General features: G+C 37.4%; 1 protein-coding gene across 1 annotated transcript in view; it reads left to right on the top strand.

Annotated features, from left to right (window-relative positions):
* SLC35F1 (solute carrier family 35 member F1) overlaps positions 1-15,314 on the top strand; it is a 137,217-nt gene extending 121,903 nt beyond the window's left edge. The window contains exons 6-8 of the mRNA XM_053458934.1: positions 4,223-4,275; positions 8,139-8,293; positions 14,847-15,314. Of these exons, the coding sequence (XP_053314909.1) occupies positions 4,223-4,275; positions 8,139-8,293; positions 14,847-15,071 (433 nt within the window). The 3' untranslated portion in view covers positions 15,072-15,314. The remainder of the gene's footprint in view (positions 1-4,222; positions 4,276-8,138; positions 8,294-14,846) is intronic.
* Positions 15,315-22,777: the final 7,463 nt, after the last annotated feature.

Here is a 22,777-nt window from a genome sequence, read left to right as displayed (position 1 = left end):
GTTCTGAACACATATTGGGTTATTGTGTGACAGTGATGTATACCAGGAGCTGTTCATACCTGAAGTACATTTTGTGTGATAAAAAAAAAACCACAAAATAAATTACTACCACAAACTTTGACAAAGGGTGGTAGTAGAATTAGTGCATGGAATGTGTTAAAATACCAGGATTTGAAATACCTTGTGGTGTCTAGTTTTCAAAAATTTATGGTTTGATGGGGTAAATTGCATTGGCCGGCTTCAAATGTGTCCCAAATAGCACATGAGGACAGAATGACCAGATTTGAAAAAAAACTGGTTTTGAAATAGGAAAACGGTATTTCTAAACTCAGGACAAATAGAATCTTTTTAGCAGTTTGTTTCATTAGCTTTTGTAAATGATTAAAATATTTTTCAAATAAGAGTGAGAAAAAGTCATTTTTTTAAATGTTTCATTATATTTCTTTTTTTTAAATGAAATTAGATGATATGATCAATAAAATCTCAAGAAGCCCTTTATGTCCTAAAAAAACAATTAAAACGAGTGTGAGTACACTAAATATAATAGAAAATTACATCTAAACACTAGCACTGCAAAAGTATTCAAATACCCTTGGTCATGAATACCCTTGGTCATGAAGGGTACAAAAATAAAAAACAGCATGGTCCTTAACCCCTTAATGACAACGGGTTGTCCTTAAACCCATTCAGGACAATGCATTGAGAGCCCGTACATGTATAGGCTTTGTCGTGAAGACGTTAAGGGGTTAACCTTTTGATGTTTTCTTGAAAAAAAAGACAATATAGACACACGTCCTCTTCCTTGTCGATTTATAACAATTCCAGTTGACTGGAACTTCTTAATTATTGCCCTGATGGTGGAAATTGGCATTTCCCGTGAAACAGGAAGTCATGGTTGAACAATTTCCTGTTGCTAGTCACTATTACAAAAATGTAAAATATCAATGGGAATATACTTCAAATATACTTTTCTCATATGAATTCATAAGAGTGCTAATAATTGTGCCACACATATATTTAACTTTTTTGGGGGGATAAACTTGCAATTGTTTGACACCCATGATAGCAGAGTATTTTTTTAAAGAAAACTTGGCATGAAAAGTGTTAAATCACCCCTGCTGTACTGTGATTTAACCATATCCTCCTTGTGTAGCCTCCATAGCCTTCTTGTGTATATATATTGGGTGTGTGTTACATTGTATTTATGGTGCATACACTTTCTTTACATTTCTCTATAAAAAATTAGTTAAGCATAACTTAAACTGCTTTTCAGCCTCAGCATTAAAAATATTTAAGGCTGTATCTTCCAGGACTGCTATAACTGATAAAGTTTACAAATTACCTTAATTTGTATTTAATTGGATATGAAGATTGGTTCTATGGTTTTTGAAATACAGAGTTCCACATTTTATTGCTCTTCTAATGTAAAGCTAAGTAGCTTAACTTTGCACTATGACTGGAGTCATTAACTTGCACAGCATTTGAGAAATTATATAACGGGACAACTATAAATAGCAAAGTGTCAGTAGTCTGTGGTTATCCTTTTCTGAAAGACTATCTGCAAAGCTATTATTGATGTCACTTGACAGCTAACATGTACTCGGTAGTGGATAAAACTTCCTTGAAAAGAAAAAATGTTTTCAGGATCTAGTTATTTACTTTATAGTTGGGCCTGGATTTTATTAGCCCTCTTAAACTTTTTGCCACAATGAAACCAGTTTTCATGGTGCAAACATGTGGGATTTTGGTATAGAATTTTTGCAGTGCAAAAACCTGAGGTTTCCTCACAACGTTCATTGGCTGAGAAATTCAGCATATAATCCCTTGCAATAATCATACTTATATTGATAACCTATACTTTGTTAACAATAGGCATTGGTGTTTGGTTAGTAAGGCCATTGTTAGCTACAGTCGTGTGAAAAAGAAAGTACTCATTGAATAGTATAGTTTTACATATAAAGACACAAAAACAATCATCTGTTCCTTAGCAGGTGTAAAAATTAGGTAAATACAACATCGTATGAACAACAGCACATGGCACATTACACTATGTCATGACTTATTCAACAAAAATAAAGCCAAATAAGAGGCACGGTGTGTGAAAATCTAACTAGAGGCCAGGGATGCGGCATGGTGTGCGATTCACGACCACGTGGTACGCAGACGGAGGTGCGGACACCTGGCAGTGTCCCCGCCGGGTGAAGACACTCACGGACAGAGGGGAGATGAGGTAGGTCCCTGACAGGTTTGCTCAGATGCAACTTTGCAAACCTAAGCCATGCTGCCATGTCTTTTTTGGAGAGAAGAGGCTTTCTCCTGGCAACTCTTGCAAACCTTACTTGTTCAGTCTTTTTCTAATTCTACTGTAACATTGAACATGTTAACTGAGGCCTATAGAGTGTGAGAAGTAACTATTTTTGCAGTTTCCCTGAGCATTGCAAGGTCTGACCTTGGGGTGAATTTGCTTGGATGTCCACTCCTGGGAAGACTGGCAATTGTCTTGAATGTTTTCCACTTTTGAATAATATTTCTCACTGTAGAATGATGAACTTTGAAATGGCCTTCTAACCCTTCATCGCTGACGTCTCTCCTCATTAGCATTGTGTTAATACACACCTGAATGCTCCAGACCAGCAAATGGCTAAAACTTCGAGCTGGTCAAGGGCATTTGATTAGCAGCACCTGTCTGCTACTTAATACCAATGGAAGTAGTAAAGGTGTACTTAGATTTTTCACAGATGGCTTCTCCATTTTGGCTTTGTTTGTTGAATAAATCATGACACGGTGTATTACGTCATGTGTTGTTGTTCATATGGGGTCGTATTTACCTAATATTTAGACCTGCTAAGAAACAGATCATTGTAGGATTAGTGGTGAACCAGAGATCTAGACCTAAGATTCTAGCAGCACTTGTTGAAATCAAACATCACTATAGAATAAGTAGATGGATGTCTCAATGACTTGATTTTTCAGGCAAGCTTTTTAGCCCACAAAAGTTAAAATAACAAAATTCTATGATTCAAGCAAAAGATACGTTAAGTGTGTCAGCCATGATGTAATGTTTAAAATAAGGATAATTGTCAATCCATTAGCATCGTAAAAAAATCTGCCTAAATGCCAAATTAATTATTAAGAAAAAGCTGTCTTACTGTATGCAGAGGATCTGGAGGGAGCCAGATAACTAGTATTTACTGGAAAAATGTATAGCCTTTCTAGATAACTAACAGAAGCACTTTCAATTCTCAGCCACAGAAATAAACTAAGTATGTATTAATCACATGTGGCAGCAGCTGGCTTGATAAATGTTACAGAAATTGTTGTCTTTACGTGCCTGATGCTTCTTTTAAGTTACTTGTTTTTAATGGAGTGGATCTTCCTTGCACTGTTGTCATCTATTTAGGATCTTAGTGTTGCAGAAATATGCATCAAGGTTTACATAATACATTTTCATACATGTCTGACATCATGTTATATCTGTATGCTATGTATTTTCCAATAAAAATGTAGCTTTTGCTCTTCTCAAGATTAGGAAGTAAAATTAACATCCACAGTTAGTGACACACATTCTCTGTGGCACTCACAAATGTTGATTTGTTTCATAGGAAGTTAGGTAGGGGTCACTTGTATAATGGGGATAATTCATTGAAGTTCTCAAGTTCTTCAATGACAGTCACCAGGGCTGAGGAATTAGGTCACCCTGGTATGTTTCTTTGTTAAAAAAGGGCCGTGTTTTCTCTACATATAGCACAATAGCAAGACAAAAATATTTTATGTTGTTGCAGCATGTAAATTGGTTAATTCCCATAGAAAAAAATATCCTTCACATAAAATTCTAAGTATGACCACCAACATAATCTGAACATCTGGATTATTTCCTGTAATGGTTGTTGAGTGCTAGTATGTTTCAGAAGAAATCTGGCTAACTCTGTTAGTGTACAGTGTTACTTGAATATTTGACCATGACAATATCAAATATGCTTCTCCAGTGTATTTAATCAAAGTGATCTTTTTCTGTTCTAGTGAGGATCTGGTATATACTGTATGTATAACAATGATATATATAATTTGTCTGTCTTAAATTGGATATTCTGATATTACTATATGCAACCATAGATCCTTGTAGAATTGAGATCCTTGTAGAATTGAGACCATGACATTTTTTACTTGACTTGCTGTGGTGTGTTTTGTGGATTTTTTTAAAAGCCTATTTTTTTAATTTCAGGGCCATAATGGAACACAAGGAATTGTTAAAAGTGCCTTGGGACTGGCAAATAGGTAAGACATATATATTCTGTTACATGAATACTGGTTCACTAAACAAAGGACTGAGGGAATAAAGGGAAGCTTCAAAGTCTTTGCTATCTGTCAAAATCTGAGCCGTTTCATAATATTTCTTAAAATAGCTCCCCACCTACTGGTTTATTTAACATTTATAGCCCTGTTATCCCAGGCACAGAACAGCTCCATAAGGAGAGCAGTGTGGTTGTGAAATCAGGAAGGATAATGCAGTTCCTTTTAGTAGGACCAAAGGAGCACTAAGGCCATTAAGCAAGCTGACCATAAAGCCTAAGCACTAAGAGCAATTGCTACCAGCTTAATTGCCATTACTAAAAATCTCTAAGCAAATTATGCATAAAACACAGCAACAGGGCTAGATTCGCACGTAAAATGTTGGAATCCAGCCTGGACAAGGTGGATGTAAATATGAAATATTTTGTCCAAAGAATCCAATCTCTGCAGAATCTGAAATGTATTCAGTTTGCACTTTGCAGGTGCTATTCTGTCATGTGGTCTAACACAAGCCAAGTCCCTCTGAGCCCCAGTTATCATCTTATTTTTCTTATGATATCATGCACAAAAATATAGATTTTAAAGAAACAGCACATCCATTATTTTAAAGGAACAGTAATGGCTTTTCCCAGACATTAACAAAGTGTTTTTTTAATTATAAACGCCTCACATTATTATTATGTAAAAATATAAAATTTGACGGCAGATAAAAACCATTTGAACCATCTATCGGCATCAGGGCCATGTCTGTCCCCTCCCCTGGGCGTCAACGCCCGCCATACATTGTATGGCAGCGGATGCTCGTTTTAGAAGAGCTTAGGAGACAATCAACGATAAGCTTCAATGGTGTTGCTGAAATGCCTCGATAGCGAGGCATTTAGTGACACCGAACACCCACCCCAGGATGCACTGTGACCTCTCCGGAGAGCGGTCACAACCGCCACTGCAAGAGATTTCCAAGAGGATCTCTCCAGACCCTCCTTGGAACTCTGGCTCCCCTTGCAGGTTGAATACAGGTACTGAATTTGACTATGCAAGTAAATGGAGCTCAGCTTTCTAATCACAATGTGATTAGTAAAATAAATTAAAAAATAAATAAATAAAAATATTTTTTAAATGGTAACATGTAAAAATAATTACCATCAGGAGTTGGATCTGTTTTTTGTCTGCAGAGGCTGCAGCTGCTGCGAGGTGGGGGGAGGTCTCCCCCTTCTTTGCAGTGGCTGTGGCTACTTCCCTTCTTCACAGCGGCTGTGGTTTAGAGGCGGGGGTCTCCCCCTTCTTCGCAGAGGCTAAGGCTGCTGTGTAATAGAAGCAGGGGGTCTCCCCCTTCTTCGCAGCGGCTGCTGCTGTGGGTTAGAAGTGGGGGGGGTCTCCCACTTCTACATAGGTAAGTGACAATCTTGTGGTAAAATGTGTGCATGAAAAGAGTTAAACTACCAGCATTTGAAATACCCTGGGGTGTTTAGTTTACAAAAATATCTGGTTTTATTGGGCACATTGAATTGTCCAGCCTCAAAAATTTACCAAATAGGGCATGGGCATAGGATCACCAAATGTCAAATTTCAATACTGAAAAAAATGTGCATGCCCCAAATGTGGCCCTTTTGCCCCCAAACAGCCAGACAAACCCATGCATGGGTGGTATCACTATACTCGGGAGATGTTGCTGAACACATATTGGGGTGTTGTGTGACATTTACCAGGACCTGTAAATTCATACCTGAAGTAAAAAATGACAGTAAAAATGACAGTAGAATTAGTGCATGAAAAGAGTTAAAATACTAGCATTTGAAATACTGTAGGGTTTCTTTTGTCTTCACAAATATATGGTTTGATGGGGTACATTGCATTGTCCGGCTTCAAAGATGTTCAAAATATCACATTGGGGCAGAACTACCAGATTTTGAAAAAATGGTTTTGAAATAGCAAAACACTACTTGTAATTATTTCCTCATTATGTGCAGGAAAAAGCAAAAAACAAAATGTTGGGTATTTCTAAACTCAGGACAAATAGTAGAATATATTTAGAAGGTCTTTTCATTAGATTTTATAGATCAGTGTCACAAAGGGTACAAAATCAGCCATTGTCAAGAAGGGGTTAATGACTTAAGTTGGCTGACTTTGCCTTAACACATGACGATGTTTATTACTAACAAAAAGGCAAACATGATTGTGGGTGTCTGCTTAGTCTACCTGGTGGCTATATATGTAGTTTGTATCTCTATGCAGTCATCTTATGTACGAATACAAAAAAAACTAACTAGCATTATGTACATATGATTTTTAGGGGTTTGCTATTAAAAAAGTGACTTGAATGCTTGTGGGGATAATAAAGTGACAGGAAGTTAGAGAAACTTAATGAGAACTATTAAAATATGCAAATAATGCCTTTGTAGGAGATTCAACTCATGCCATCCTTCTCTAAGGTCAATAATAAGTGGCATGAGTGAGAAATCTCAAGGACGGATGCTCCCTGCTGCTGCATTGATCTGCTTACTTGCAGAGCCTGTAGCAGCCAATGTAGTGGTAAATGTTATAAAAATGTAATAATATTGGTATAATAATGGTAATTCAACACTGACAAACCAAAATAGAACATCGCACTACCATACAAGTTATAAGTCAAGTTGTGTATAGAACGTTATTCTGGTGATGTTATTACTGTAGTAACCAATGGAATGGTCTTGCTCTGTGGACCATTGGTTACACACAGTCCTCAAGGGTGCAGAGACACTTCACACACAGGAGATTTTATAAATCAAAAGACCTTTGCCTGTTTTATTGGTTTTCATGTGGCATCTTTACTATGCTAGGCACTCACTAAACAAGTGTTTTCTCCTGACTATGCTTAGGTGGCCTGCTGTTTGCCACAATACAAATCATCAAGATATTCACCACTCACAGGCTTTGATGGTTCTCTCTCTCCCTCAGTTCAGGCCAGGTATCTAAACATCTGCCTTCTAATTATGAGGAGTAGCTGAGTGAAGTCAGGGAGTTGGAATTCCTGGTCTGGAATCCTCATCTGTCCTCTCTGAGACATTATAAATATGTGAAGTGGAGCACTGGCCCACCCTACGGTCCAAATGCTCAACCCCAGGGACCCAAAATACATAGAATAAAATATACAATAAGTCACTGTGTACTACTCTGCATCTTCCTGGGCTACTTGGGATATATACCCTGCAATATTTGGGGCACTATATACACACTCCCTGTTCCAATTCCAGGGATTTTGTCACAATACATATTATATGTACATACACTATCATTTGGGGGAAAAGTGAGAAAAACCTTTTCCAACTCTACCTTTTTCAACTGTCCTGAGACTTTTTTATGTTTCCCCCCCCCCTTTTTTTTGTATTATTCTTTATTAAAGAACAGTGAAGCAGGACAAGAAATTCTTTTGAAGTGTTGTTTTGGACCCCAGGGATCACGCCTGTAACTTTTTGATAGCTGGGTCACATAAAGCAAAATTACATTAAACCGTCATAGGGGCTCTGTGAGTTGCTCCAAAGAGAGTGTATGTTCGTGTGTACTTAGTGTGTGTTAGTGTTGGCATATTTACATTAGTGCATGGTGTTAGCATGTGTGTTAGTGTATGTTAAAGTATATGGTATTAGAGTGTGTGTTAGGATATGGAGTGCGTGTGTATTAGTTATTTGATTTTTTTGTTAGTTTGTGTGTGTGTTAGATATGGGGGCTAGGGCAGAGGGAATGTGGTGGCAAAGAAATTTTACAGTACTTTCTGGTAAAATCATTCAGCCAGACTCAAAAAGCATTTACTTATAGTGTAAGAAACTTAGAACACTAGCTATAATTGTAACTGGAAAACAATATTTCTACAGGGCTCCTGTACGTGGGCTACACCGCCTGCATGTTTGGCCTCTACAGCTTCATGCCTGTCGTGATTAAGAAAACAAGTGCCACGGCAATCAACCTCTCGACACTTACAGCGGAGCTCTATACCTTTTTCTGTGGACTGTTCTTATTCCATTACAAGGTGAGTTAATTTATATATATATATATATATATATATATATATATATATATATATATATATATTACAAGCCAAGTAAAATAGCTTTATATACATTCCTTGTATTTTCTGGAAATTATGTATTTGCTTTCAACCATTATCTTCAGTATAAAGAGCAGTCAAATGTGACAGAAAAACACTTTTGTATGATTTTTTTGTGCATGTGCATATGGGTTGAAGCATCCTAAAGTAGAGAAAGTTGGAACTTATACCTTGGCTTTACAGAATTTAGCTTTACATGGCCTTTTATCCTCCAGTGAAGAAGGTCATACCACAAGCTTCTACACTACACTACATTTTCAAAAAAGAAGAAGGTAGACTAAAATGCTGCTGTGGATGCAATAAACAAACAAAACACTTCAAGAAAGACACATCAGATCATGGAAAGCATGCCACATGTAGTGCTGATTGTGTTAACATTAACACAACACAACACATGCTTAATTTTGCATAATAATAATATAGGAGAACTAAATAGCTCAGTCTTAATCACCCAGCCCGGCTAATTACTTTCTATGGAGGAACATACTTCATATACATTGTCATAAAGAATCATCCCAATGTGGCGCATAGAAAGTCACCCAAAATATCAAAACGCTGAGAGCCATGGCAGGTGTTCAGAGTAATGCTGTTTTTTTAAAAAAATAAAATAAAACTATGTTTTTGCCAGTGCTAACCTACATTATTGTATACAACACTGGATTTTATGCAGAAGAACTTCCCCTTAAACCATTCGTTAATAATTACAATAGACAAGTAGACAATCTTTTGCCAAGTAACCTATTTTTTTAAGATAAAGTATTGAAAACTTCCAAACTTCATAAAGAATATATGTCCTGTATAATTTTGCTAATGAGCTGGAGGAATTGTTTTTCCCTTTTACAATAAATGTTTGTTGGTATTTGTGCCTTTCATTGGTTAAACTGGCACGGCAGCAGAAAGTAACAGAGGTAGAAGAAGTCTGTTACTTGTATCTTAATCAATTTCACCTTAGGTTGCCCGTCCTCCATTGGATAAGAAGCAGGTTTTCATCTTTCATCAGTCCTAAGGGAGAGGCATGATTTTTCCAACGTGCAACAATTGTTTTGCTTTTATGACACGGTTCTTTGTACTAGGCTGTTGATGCCATTAGGTGTTATATTTCAAAAAAGTACAGTGCAGCCTCACAACAAATATACCTTATACATAAAAGGCACTGGACTCTAATGCACATGTTTATAAAAAACAAGCCTAACACTGATATTACTCAGCTCTTTCCTAAAATAAAGGAATACATAGCATTAAATGTGAGCTACACTATATGGACAAAAGTATTGGGAAACCGGACCATTACACCAACAGGGACTTTTATGACATTGCATTCTAAATACATAGACGTTAATATGTAGTTAATTGTAATGTGAACCTTACGTTTAATTAAGCTAGACTAGCTTTATCCCCTGATCCCCTTGAGCATTGGTCATATATATTAAGTGCATTTACTGTCTTGTTTTCCAGGGCAAGATTTAAGTGTTAAATCCCCAGGCACAGGTTGTTAAAAACGTGTATGCAACGCAAGTAGATCAATTTGAAAGACTATGCTATTGCTTCAAAAAATATTATGGCTTATTTTCAATTTATTACACACCATCTTGAACATATTACTCGGGGCAGTATTACACTGCTGGTCTGCACTCTGCATTCATTGATATATATTTAATTTCAAATCTCAGAGTAAGGTCAAACGTATTTATAAACCTCTTGTCATGCACCAGCAGATCTTATCCTTCATCGGCTGCAGCCCATGTATCCCATTCTTTAATTATACCTGCAAGAATGATAGTGTACATTACAAGTGCATTAGCCTCTTGTTTGTGTATATGAAACCTGTTGTTCTAGAGTATTCATTATTTGTTAGAGGATAACAGCTCGCTCCCGACTCAGTAATTACACCAGTAAACCGATAATTCACAGGGCTCCAAGACTGCAAGCACCACCGGCAAGTCTCTTTTAAGCAGATTCTGGACAATCAGCAACTGTGCTTGGTGTATTGGCACCGCTGTTCATAGGTCATAGGTGTATGTCTGGTAGAAAAAGTTTACTAAGTATATTTACACTACTGTCAAATTTCTAAATTAATTATGACGGGATATCTAATTATATATGTATTTTTTTTATATAAAATGATATATCCATGTGGTTTGAGTGCTACCCTTACTCTTTTTACACTTTTGCTATCTATGGTGCTTGGAGGGCCCTATACAATACAATAGTCATCATGGTATGGACGCATGCTAAAATGATAACTATATTAAAGACATGCACTATGTCTCTCCTTATTTAATGTATGATGACTTTGATTTCCATGCTAATCTGCATTTTGGGAAGCTACCACATGACTTTGGATCTCCAGTATTCAATGGAGGCTTTAATTAAGCAGAAGTGTGGCATACCTTGTCTTACATACAATTCTTATTGTATATTAATATATAGTATAATATTATACATTTTTCCGTTTGCTTAATGGCTTGATGGGCCATCATTGTTATCTCTGACATGACATTCAGTAACAATAAGGGTCAGCAGCCTATGTGGTATGAAAATGTACAGTCTGTGAAAATGTAAAGAACCTACCAATAACAGGTAGGAACTTTGCTTTCTTAGTATAATATTGAGCATTTTCACAGTTTTTTTAAACCTTCGCACTTTTTCTGTATCACAATGCATAGCACATCTGCTAATGCTGGTTAACCCATTAATATCAGCAGCTATCCAGTTTAAGGAGCATATATGCATCAATATGCATGATCATCAAAGCTAGTGACAAAACCATCAAGCCCTTTCCGTTCAAAACAGTTTGACGTATACTCCTCTATGTCACTACAAGGGTTAAAAGAAAGAACACACTGTCGAAAATGTCTTAGAAATGAATATACAGTCACAATGGCTCTGCTGTAAATTATGCTTGGTCATATACAAAGAATAATAACTCTCCAGGCGGAAAAGACATTAATCTGCCAGTAGCCGAAGAGGAAACAAAAGCATAAAAAAAAACACACAATCATGGTATGTTTTGTAATCACGTAGCCTGCTGACAAGTGGAAAAAAATGGCGCAAAACCTCTCATGGAAAAATCCGATGGCTAAAAGCTCTCATTCTTTGTATGTCATTTTAAGAATAAAGGACGGGGTGGAAATGCTCAGTAGGAGTCACAACTGTGGTTAGTAAAATAGTTTAAGAGGCTCTTCATTAGCAAAGATCTTTTGTGACAAAATAATTCTCATGCAGTGCGAGGTATGCTGTAATTGGTTATAGGAATGTGTTAGCGGTCAGGCCTCCAAGAGCTAATGTATTTGTACCCACATGAAAAAAAGGAAACTTCTGCGCTATTGTATCAATTATCTCGGCTTATCAAAATAAGGCCCACATAAGCCAGACACTGTGTAAATACATGGTAATGGGCCCTGACAAGAGTAACAAATTCTGTTCAATTGGACAATGGGGCAGAGCAGTACTGGGAATAAAAGCCAGCCCTGGAAATAATTGAATGCCAGTCCTGGAAATAATTAACTAACAGCCTCATATTTTGTGGACCGCACCATATGTGCGGTGCCTGCCATATTATTTTTTGTTCAGAATAGAGACAAACAATGCATTTTAAAGTATAATTGAAATGCACATTAGTCATTAATAGACTTGTGCATTCAGATTCGTATGAATTTTCGTCTATTCTGCAATTCGTCCAAAGCCCCAAAAGTATGTGCACCCCGGAAGAGTGCTCCACCATAGAAGCCCGGCGGATGAGCTGGCAGCAGAGGTTGTCTACGTGCATCGCGCAGATGTCCTATGGGCCCTCTGCCAGAGAGAAGGATCCAGGTACCCTGCAGCGCTGCGGGAGATCCGGATTCTAACCCTGCTGCTTGCCCACAGCAGGGCTAAATGAAAAAGAAAAACACCTGCCCGGCACCCGGAACTGCATGTCTCAGGCATCGGGCGAAACGAATTGCACATCCCTGCGCTAAACCCTGAATATAGGCCGCACCCCCACTTTAAAGACTTAAAGTGGGGGGAGGAAAGTGGGCCTATATCCAGGCAAATACGGTATATTTTGTTTCTATAGCATAATTATGAAATGTAACCTGTTCTTATGTATGTCTACCCCGTCATATATTATGCAGTTTCATCTACATAGGCTTTATGCATGATCTAACATGTATGCAACACCATATATATATATATATGTAATAAAACAAAGTGTCACCAATGACGTGAACCAGGTGAAAAGAAAAAAGTGAAAAGGAAATAATATATTTCTCCTACACGGTCTGCAGCTCCCAAACAGTAAACACTCCTCACAAATGTTCAAGACAAGAAACACTTCACAAAATTGGGGCGCAAGTACATGTAGAAAAAACAAAAACAACAATAATAGTGCAGTAAGAAATGTACACTCAATAGGGTATATGTACAGTGCACTCACAAGTGTAGCAGTATAGGAAGCTCATCAAAAGAGACCAAAAGGCTTGAGTTCTTCTTCCAATCTGGAAATGTACAGACAGAGACTCAAATGGTGCTGTATCTTTTATCCAAAATTTTAATAATATAGATTAAAAGCACTTACAAAACTGGTGACATAACTCAAATGATGTTATGCAAAATCAGCCATATAGTGTAAAATCCAGAGAATGGAACGGCAAATCAGACGTCCACAGGTAGGTCAGGATCCAGAAATATATTAAATAACAATAGCATAAAATAAATAAATGAATTCTCAACGCGTTTCACCGTATTAACCCCTTAATGACCTTTGCCGGTTCAGGACCGTCATGACATAACGGTCACTAAATGACCTTTGACGGTCCTGAACCGTCAAAAAATTAAATAAGCTTAGAAAGTGATCAACATTTAAAAATAATTATGCAGTGATGTCACTAGATGAACCATCCAGTACCAGCAAAATGTGTAAAAAAAAATATAAAAAAAAGTATTAAAATTTTTTTGAGCAAGTGCTAAAATTTCTCAAAAATCTCAACAAAGAGTTAAAATAAAAGCACTTCAAATACCCAAGGGGTGTCTAATATAAAAAAAAATGGCTGATGGGGTAAATTGGGGTGGCCGAGCTCAAAGATAGGGCATAGGTACAGACTTTCCAAAATGGAGAAAAAAAGCGCACTTCCCAAATGTGGGATTTTAAATCTCAAACAACAGGACAAACCCATGCATGTCGGGTATCACTGCACTCATGAGATGTTCCTGAACACACAATGGGGTGTTGTTTGACAGTGACATATACCAGAACCTGTATATCTATAACTTAAGTACAATTTCTGTGAAAAAAAAATAAAAAACATTACTATTACAAAGTTTGACAAAGTGTAGTTGTATAATTGGTGCATGGAAAGGGTTAAAATAACAGCATTTGGAATACCCTGGGGTGTCTAGTTTTCAAAAATATATGGTTTGAATGGGTTAAATTGAGCTAACCGGCTTCAAAGATGTTCCAAAGAGGAGATGGAGGCAGACTGACCAGATTTGTTAAAAAAAGATTTGGAAATCATAAAACGCTGCTTGTACTTATTGCCCTATAGCTTACAAAAAACAGCAAAAAAACATAAAAGCATGTTTGTTATAGTGAATAAGATGATACGATCAAAATAATGGTATCTGAAGAAAGCCCATCTTGTCCTGAAAAAAACAATATATAACTTATGTGGGTACACTAAATGGGTAAGGAGAAAATTACAGCTGAACACAAGCACCACAAAAGTGTCAAAACAGCCTCGGTCCCACAGGGTACAAAACGAAAAATGAGCCCGGTCCTTAAGGGGTTAATCAACGGCTTCCTCAGGAGAAAAAGTCAAGCACTCTCATTCTCCACTTAACAACGTCCGTGTTAGGAGAAGTACCTCCTCCAACACACGCAATATGAACAACAGGAAAACTTTATTTACACCTTTATTTACACCTTTAACTTTGACAACACAAGTTCCGGACATGAGGAAGGAAAGGAGATATAGATGCGGCTGCCCAATGGGATGACGCAACGACGCAGCGACGTAATGACGTAACGTCACCACGCAATCAGGAAGTGCATTTAAACACGGACTTTCCCCCCGGACTCTCTACTTGACTTTTTCTCCTGAGGAAGCCGTTGATTAATACAGCAAAACGCGTTGAGAATTCATTTATTTATTTTATGCTATTGTTATTTAATATATTTTCTATATTGCAGAGTATGCGGTGATACCTTTTTTATTGGACTAACAAAATATTTAAAAGACAATCTTTCGAGAGTTTTCCTCTCTTTATCAGGTCTGAAGCAATACTGATCAACATTGATTACAATACTGATTAACCTCCATCATGTTGATCAGTATTGATTCAGACCTGAAAGATATGTCACTCAGAAGGTTGAGGAAAAGAAGGGTTTGTTAACACACTTCCCATTTCTCTGGCTTATTTTCTTAACGTCCTCTCTTGTTGTTAATACACAACTAGAGTTTGCTGTTTAGTAATCTCTGTTTTGATGTTTGTTTAGTTTTCAGGACTTTACCTTCTGTCCTTCTTTACCATCCTAATTGGACTGGTCCTATACTTCTCCACTACCACCTATGTTGCACAGGACCCTCGAGTGTACAAGCAGTTCCGTAACCCATCTGGACCCATAGTAGAACTGCCTGCAAGTGGACAGCTGGAGCCCTCAGTGACCTACACCAGCTTAGGCCAGGAAACAGAAGAGGAGCCACATGTTAGAGTTGCATAAAGTCAACCAACTGTCACCCACTGAGGATTCAGTGGCATCTGTTCGTCCATTATCTCTGTATTGTGCATAGAGAAAAAGGTATATACCAGGTACAGTTACACGAAGCAACAACATGGAAAGGTTTGAATAGGAGAGAAGACATATCAACCACCAAACAGGCTCTGCAACACCTGGAGTCACAGATCTGACAGCACTGATTATTCATGAGAAACGTGAGGGTAATAACTGAGAGCTTAGAGAAAAGATGTATAATAAAGGCGATATTACCTCAGAAGATACTTTTCACATCATTGTGTGATATTTTGCCACAATGTTTTGTTCTGATACAATTTAGATCATTTTCTTGTTCAAAAAGGTTCTGCAGAACACTAGCACACGGTTGCTTACACAATAATTACAGTTGTATGTAAGTGCACTGCCAGCTGCCTGAGCTCTGAACCACTGTGATCCACATCACTCGTACCAGTACCACTAACTACATTCCATGATAAGTTTTTTTCTAAGAGAACATTTTTTGTATTTAATTTTGAAAACAGCTTTATATCTTTATTAACGTTTAAGAGTATTGACCACTAGACTCCATTTCAAAACAACAGAGCAAATGGTGATGAATTAAGATATTGGTGTACGTGCTGGACAAATATGAAAATGATTCATGCGAAAGATTATTCACAAAATATGTCCAGTGTCTGTTTGCGTTCTTCAAACCTTTTTTTTTTCTTTTTTTCTATAAATATTAGAGTCGGTGATGCATCGCTTTGTGATCTTACAGGTCACCTCAATATAACTGTACATTGATAGAAATATGCGGTAATTGTTATGTCCGTTTACAACGCACTGCCTGGTTCCAAACAGTTTCTTCTCCTCTGTCGTGGTAATAATTGTATTTAGCTGTTACCATTGCATTTTTTTAAATGAAAACAAAATATTATTATTGTTAAGCGGCCCACATTTACACTTATCAAAATGCGAAAAATGACTGTTCGGTTTTTTTTATCCCATGACCTGAATAAACAAAATAAATGATTATATAACATACAGCATCATGAACACTGCTCATCAACACTTCAAGAATGGAACATTTTTGTGTGAAGTCTAGTTTTCCATAGCTTAGAACCGAAGTTAAACCAGTATCCAGAGTGACATATGAAAATAGTTCTCCAGCTACACATCTCGTGATGATGCAAAAGCAACAACTGACTCCATAAGAAGTAATTAAAAACAATGGGAAATTCAGCAACCCCCATTTCAGTAACCCTAACATTTCTTGACCTAACACTGTATACTGCTTTATACTGTTCAAATCAATAGCTCAAACAAGCCCGGCCTGTGAAGAAAAGGAGGCATGTGTTCATGAAATAGACTGTCTGGGCAGCCTCTCAACACGTGTTGGAAATATTTGTCCCATAAGTATTAACAACCATAAGCTGTATTAAAAATCTGGTGTGTCCACTGCTTATATCCATGTTAATGAAAAAACAATTTGCAGAATAGAAAGTTACCCCGCATAGTTTGATGTACGGCTGGAGTTCATGCTTGAGAAGTTGCTGTGGTTTAGAACACAATCAGACAGGCAACACCCTAGCAGTGGTGCAAGGCTATGCCGTGTTTGCTAGGTAACCGTGATATAGGTTGAAAAGAGACACGAGTACATCAAGTTCAACCCTGTTATTCATATAGAAAAAAGGTCAAGGCCCCATATTTATTGGCATCAAATACCAATCAAATTCTCAGAATTCTAGTGCTTTGCTGCCGCAAAGCCGTGCTGACCCATCTATCTATGTGACCAAAAGGAGCCATCACTTATTAACACTAAGCGCTACTCAGACAAAAAAATGTTGTTGGAAATTTTTATCCATGGTACAATTCTGATCCTAGTACATACCTAGTAAAAGCTTCTACTCTAAAACTGCTGCTTTACTAAGAACACTACAACACTAGCACAGAACTTTACAAATGAACCACCTGGCCTGTCTTGTCTGTCCATTATTCTAAACTGTTGTAAAACCACCATTTCATTGGGTCTTTTCCCTTGGGGCCTTATAAGTCCCTCACTTCTGGAAAGCTATTTCATGCATCTCTCACTCTCTCAGTGATGTAACACTTGTGACTACTCAAATCACTTGTCACATTGTAAATGTACTTTTTATACTCCATGTTTACATAACTTTCCAATTTTAGACCTTTAGTATTTATTTTTAAAATACCAAAATGGATAATAGTTTGTATGAACATGTTTATGGTTTAAGGTGCAGTCACACTGAGATTACCACACTCCAGGTTTTTCAGATCTGCCCACGTCTTTTTTATTTTTAAGGAAAACATTTGTTGCATTACAGGCAATATACAATATTTTTATATATTTACAGTCTTTAAGCAGTCTGTTTAATAGTTTTGGAGAAATTACATGAAGCATGTGCCTTCATGGTCTTAAGTTTCAGTTTTGCAATGTTACATTTGTATTTTATTATTAGTAGGTAAAGCCTGCTTTATTGCTGATGTGTCAGTGTAAAACTACTACTCGCCTTACACTGCCATCCCTTACATTATTATAACAGTTAGCCTTACACGTGACACAAAAAGATCTTTATACATAGAAGAATTCAGCTTATGGATTGGCCACCTCTAATGTTGACACAAACGGAATTCGAAGTACAAAACCTATACTAGACTGAATCCCCCAAATCACTGCATACACTTAGAAGTGAAGTTGGCAGGAGAGTTGGTAGAAGAATTTTGGCTTTAACTCTCTAACTTCACTATTCATTATGCAGGGCCAGCATTAGCAGGTTTCTCCGGCAAGAATGCCCTGCCTAACATCTGGTTCAATGGGTGAGCAGACGGAAGAATTATCACTGATTTAAGCTCTACCTGAAGAAATCTACTAGGGTTGGTCTATATTGTATAGTGAAGTCATGGTGCCAACTGTCCTCAAGTTCTTTAATGAATAAGTCCCTATTAGTCGTGGGATATTGCCAATTCTATACTACGTGTAATCTGTATTGGAAAACCTATGGAGATACTGTAATTCAGGCAGTTCATATCCTAAAAAAACTGCATTCATTGTTAAAAGGATAAATCACTTTTGACACCTTTCATTTTGTTTAAGGTGATGTATAACTGCAGGTATCAATAACAGTTGCTTAGTTCTTTGTGCAATAATGTCACTTGTTGGGTGGCCAGTGTGGTACTAATAATTTGTAAACAAGAGCCACAGTTTCTGATGAAGTTAGACAGCACTGAGATGTGTTAAGGACAGTGCTTTATAAATATGGATTATACTTGGCTTTTAGAAGTAACACAGTATAGGAAAACGACAGAAGTCATACAGCCAGTTTCAATCACGGTAATGCCAAACTGACACCTTGGTTCCTTTTAGGAACAACTTGGTATGGGAACATAACTTCTGTGAAACTTGTAGATAAAGTGCGCTCAGTATGTATCAAACCACATAAAGCATGAGTGATCACTCACACTTGTCTGACCTGGTATGTTTTCTTTTAGAAGATCACCCCTGAGCAGATCCAGTAGTCTGGCCAGTTACTCTGCAGTCCATAGCCATGTCATGACATCTGATTGCTTTTGGCTTTCACCAGCACTTTGTCTGTTTTGGTCAAATAAAGGTGCTTCACTGTCCATAGATAAAATAATCTTTTTTATACAACAGTTTATCTCTGGTTATCAGTATGTGCAGGCTGATTGTTGGATAAGGTCTTGTATGTCAAACCCCCTAAATAGTTGATAGGTAGAAACATATATTTCTATATAAATTGAAGTTAGCTGCAGGTTTAATCAAGACAACTGCCAGACAGTTGTATGCAGTTGCAAAAAGCTACAAAAACTATTACTTTGGGGGTGTTTTGAGTGACAGGTGATGTAAATGGTGCTTTGCATTCCAAACATTGCTTACTCTTGTAGTTTGATAGATATGTTGTCAGATATGATATGTAGCCTGAAGAAGCACAGTTTTATAGCTGTCCATTTGCCGGGCAATATGCCATCTTATCAGTTGGTGTTTGCCAACAGTCCACAGTCCATCATAAAACTCTGGCCAGATAGATAGTCATAAATAGGATCATTCAGTGGTCCCATATTAAGCTAGAAATCATTATTTTAGAGATGTGAGGCTTAGTTCTAGGATGTGTATAGCAACTACAAGACCAGGAGAACGCAAGTCCACTCCACTGTTTCAGAGATGGAGAACATTTGGAAATGATACAATGTTTAGTTCTGCTGTGCTTTTTAGAAGCAGTGCTGTTTTCTTTCTTTAAGATCCTTAAACTCGTAAATACAGTTAAAAACCTGGTGGGGGCACAAACTTTTTATTCCATTTTAAATCCACATGTATGGAGGCTCTGCATCAAAATGACATGTCCTTCTCTGATTTTGATATTTGCATGTTCCTAAGTGGACTGGCTGTGGCAATGTAATGCCTGTAAACTGTTTCAAATAATAAAAAGACTTTATGAAAGTACATCATTTTTACTTTTCTTTTTCTTACTTGTTTGTCCAATACAGTGTTATCTCTTTCCATAAATTTGTTTCCCAATAAAAAAAAACCTACTTTCAAAGGAATCTAAAATTGTTGTGAGCATATACAGAACTTCACATCTTGAAATCCTGTCTTCATTAAGTTAGCTTTATCGAAGAGGATAAATCTGCACAGGTTAACTCATTTCTCTTTTCCTCCATGGTTACTTCTGTTAATTATTAGTAACCATCTAAAAACACATATATGCTGGTATTCCTGGGAAGGTGTGAATTTATTATACTAGGGGTGATACTGAATAAACTACTGAAGTTACACCTACAAGTTAGAATAATCCAAACTATTTTATTGAAAGAGGTTACAGATTCAGCTAAATCTTACAGTAGGGATAGCTTTATTTCAGCTTTCCTCTGATCTATTTTTGTATCATAAAACTGAAACAGCACAATATCTTAAACTAGATTCCAACTATAACAGGACATGAAAATCCAGTGTTACATGTGCCACTTTAGGCAATATTTTCACTCTGGGCCAGTTTTCTAACTTGTTGAAGGCTGTTGAGACATGGCTTCATGAAAAGTGATTACTGTGGGGATTACTGCGCCTTCCTCTCGTTTTTTCCCACCAGAGATGCTCTGAACACCAATGACGGGACCCCTCATCTTAAAACAGATTGGTTGTAAATAAAAATAGTACAGGCGCCTCGTTAACTATATATTCTCTGCATATACATATAATGTCTGTCTATTTAAAGAAGTGCATGCACTATTTTTATTTTAATCATTACTGTGGGGTAAGCTAATTGCAGGAAGGAGGACCCTGGCTGGGGAAAGTAAGTTTGGAAAGACGATGGGTAAAAGTGGTATTTATCTCATAAACCTGCGTCAATAAGATTAAGAAAATGAAAGGCGAGAAAGATTAAGAAAGATGAGATAAGGCAGAGAGATATGAATGCATTCATTAGATTTTTAATTTAATCAACAGTATAATTATGATGCAGAAGAGACAGAACAACATTACTTTGTAAGAATATACGGCAGCATCTTCGATGGGCTGATTTCTCTGATCCTCAAAAAGTTAATTATACCCAACTATACTTATAAAGTTTGCAAATTGGATATTTTTTTCTGTAAAGGGCTCTCTAGAATAATAATTTGTCATAATTAACATTTTATAGAATGGGCCGATCAAATGTTACAGCGTGTGGAAGATCACTCTGCCAGCTATTATGTATATTGATTTCCACTAACAGGCCATCTACAACAAATATGTTATGTAACATTTTATGCAGTGAGCCATTGTGCAGATCACCCAACAAAACAGTGTTATAATACTGTATTTAAATCCTAAATTGCACATTGATTTTTGTAGTTGATTCAGTAATTCACAATTTCATTTAGCAAATTTTTGAATCTTGGAGAAAATGAGAGCAGGCTTTTATATACCCTAGTAACATTCCAACTGCATCTCATGTACTTTGCTTTAATATATATCACTAGAATTCCTGTAGTTTTTGAATTATAAGTAAGTAACCCAATGACAGTATATTCCATGCACCTATACGTAATGCTACCCCCAAAGCCCAGCTAAAAAATAGATTATGAAATTTATTCCCAAATCTTGTGGAGAGCCTGCATGGGGGGGCAACTACATATTAATGTCTATGCATTTAGAATGCAATGTCATAAAAGAATGGTCAGGTGTCTCAACACTTTTGTCCATATAGTGAATATATTATGCAAGGTCAGCTCAGTTATTCTTGCTGGAGAAAGCGACCAGTGTTGGCCCTTCATAATAAATAGTGAAGTGAGGGAGTCAAAACCACAGTTCTATTTCAAATGACTTCTGATAACTCATCTTTGGTAAGTAAACCCCAGAGTGTGTGCTTATTCCTAGATTTTTGAAGCATTGTTACATGGTGGGCCTACATTTATCGTAACCCAACAAAAGCACTATGTAATAACTATGATGACTCTGATATCACAAGAAAAGCATTGCACCAAAAAGTAGCCTTATATACTTTCTCCTCCAAAAGAGTCAAAGTTTAGTAAGAAAACACATAAGGCTACACTCCGCCTGTGAGGGACAGAAAACACATATGAATCAGCATTAACTTAAGTAAAGTTGTACATTGACCTCATATACCGTATTGGCTCGAATATAGGCCACACCCTTAAAGTTTGGTGCTACTTTAAACAAAAAAATATTTTTAAAGAAAAAATACACATTAGTGGACTAGTAAAACTGTATTTTATCTAATGAAGAGGAATACATGTATTTTATCATATTTGGTATCTATTATACAGTTTGTCAGCATTTGCTATATACAAACAGAAAACCAATAGCCATTTTAAGGTCCCCCCTTAATTCATAATGCTTATTACTTACTTATACATAAGCCCCTCTGCACCGATATGCCACTCTGTCCCCAGATATGCTTTATAACCCCTGATGTGCCACTCTGCCCCAGATATGCCACTCTGCCCCTAATATGCTTTATAACCCCTGATATGCTTTATGCCACCTAGATATGCCCACCTGCCCCCCAGAAGTGCCACTCTGCGTCCCTAAAATGCCACGCCCCCCCCGACTTACCAATGCACCCTGAGATGTGCCGGCAGCAGAGGTTGTCTGCGCGCATCGCCACAGCCGGTGAACGCGTACACAACCTGCCGACACTTCCGTCGTGCTTCTATGGTGGAGCACCGGAAGGTTATGTCACGCCAGTGCTCCACCATAGAAGCCCCAGCGGAAGTGCCGTCAGCGGAGGATGTCTAAGCGCAACGCGCAGACGTCCACGGCTGCCGGAGAGGAGGATCCAGGTCCCTTGCAGCGCTTCAGGGGATCTGGATCCTAACACCCGCCTGGTGCCCCAGAACTGCATGTCCCAACATTGGGCGACATGTGCAGTCTATATTGGGGCCAATACGGTAGTTATCATACCTTGTATTATGTCTCTGCACAGAATTATTTTATATATTATGAGTAACCCACTATTTAAAAAAAAACTTTACATCAAAGAGTCTATTACTGTCCAAAGCATAACTTCAAAAATGTCTTGCTGCTATAGTTATATAAATCTATCTCTGCCTCTAGCTGAAGCTTTGCCTCTATCATTTTCTTGGAACACGAAAATTGGAAACTGTACCCTCATGCTCCTCAAGATATGTAGCTCATATTGACTGGCGAAACAGAAGCAACGCTGTTCTAACTCGTC

Source organism: Spea bombifrons, chromosome 3 (genome assembly GCF_027358695.1).
Source record: "Spea bombifrons isolate aSpeBom1 chromosome 3, aSpeBom1.2.pri, whole genome shotgun sequence".
Lineage (NCBI taxonomy): Eukaryota > Metazoa > Chordata > Amphibia > Anura > Pelobatidae > Spea > Spea bombifrons.
The sequence above is the reverse complement of the archived record's forward strand: the minus strand, read 5'-3'. Positions and strand labels throughout refer to the sequence as shown.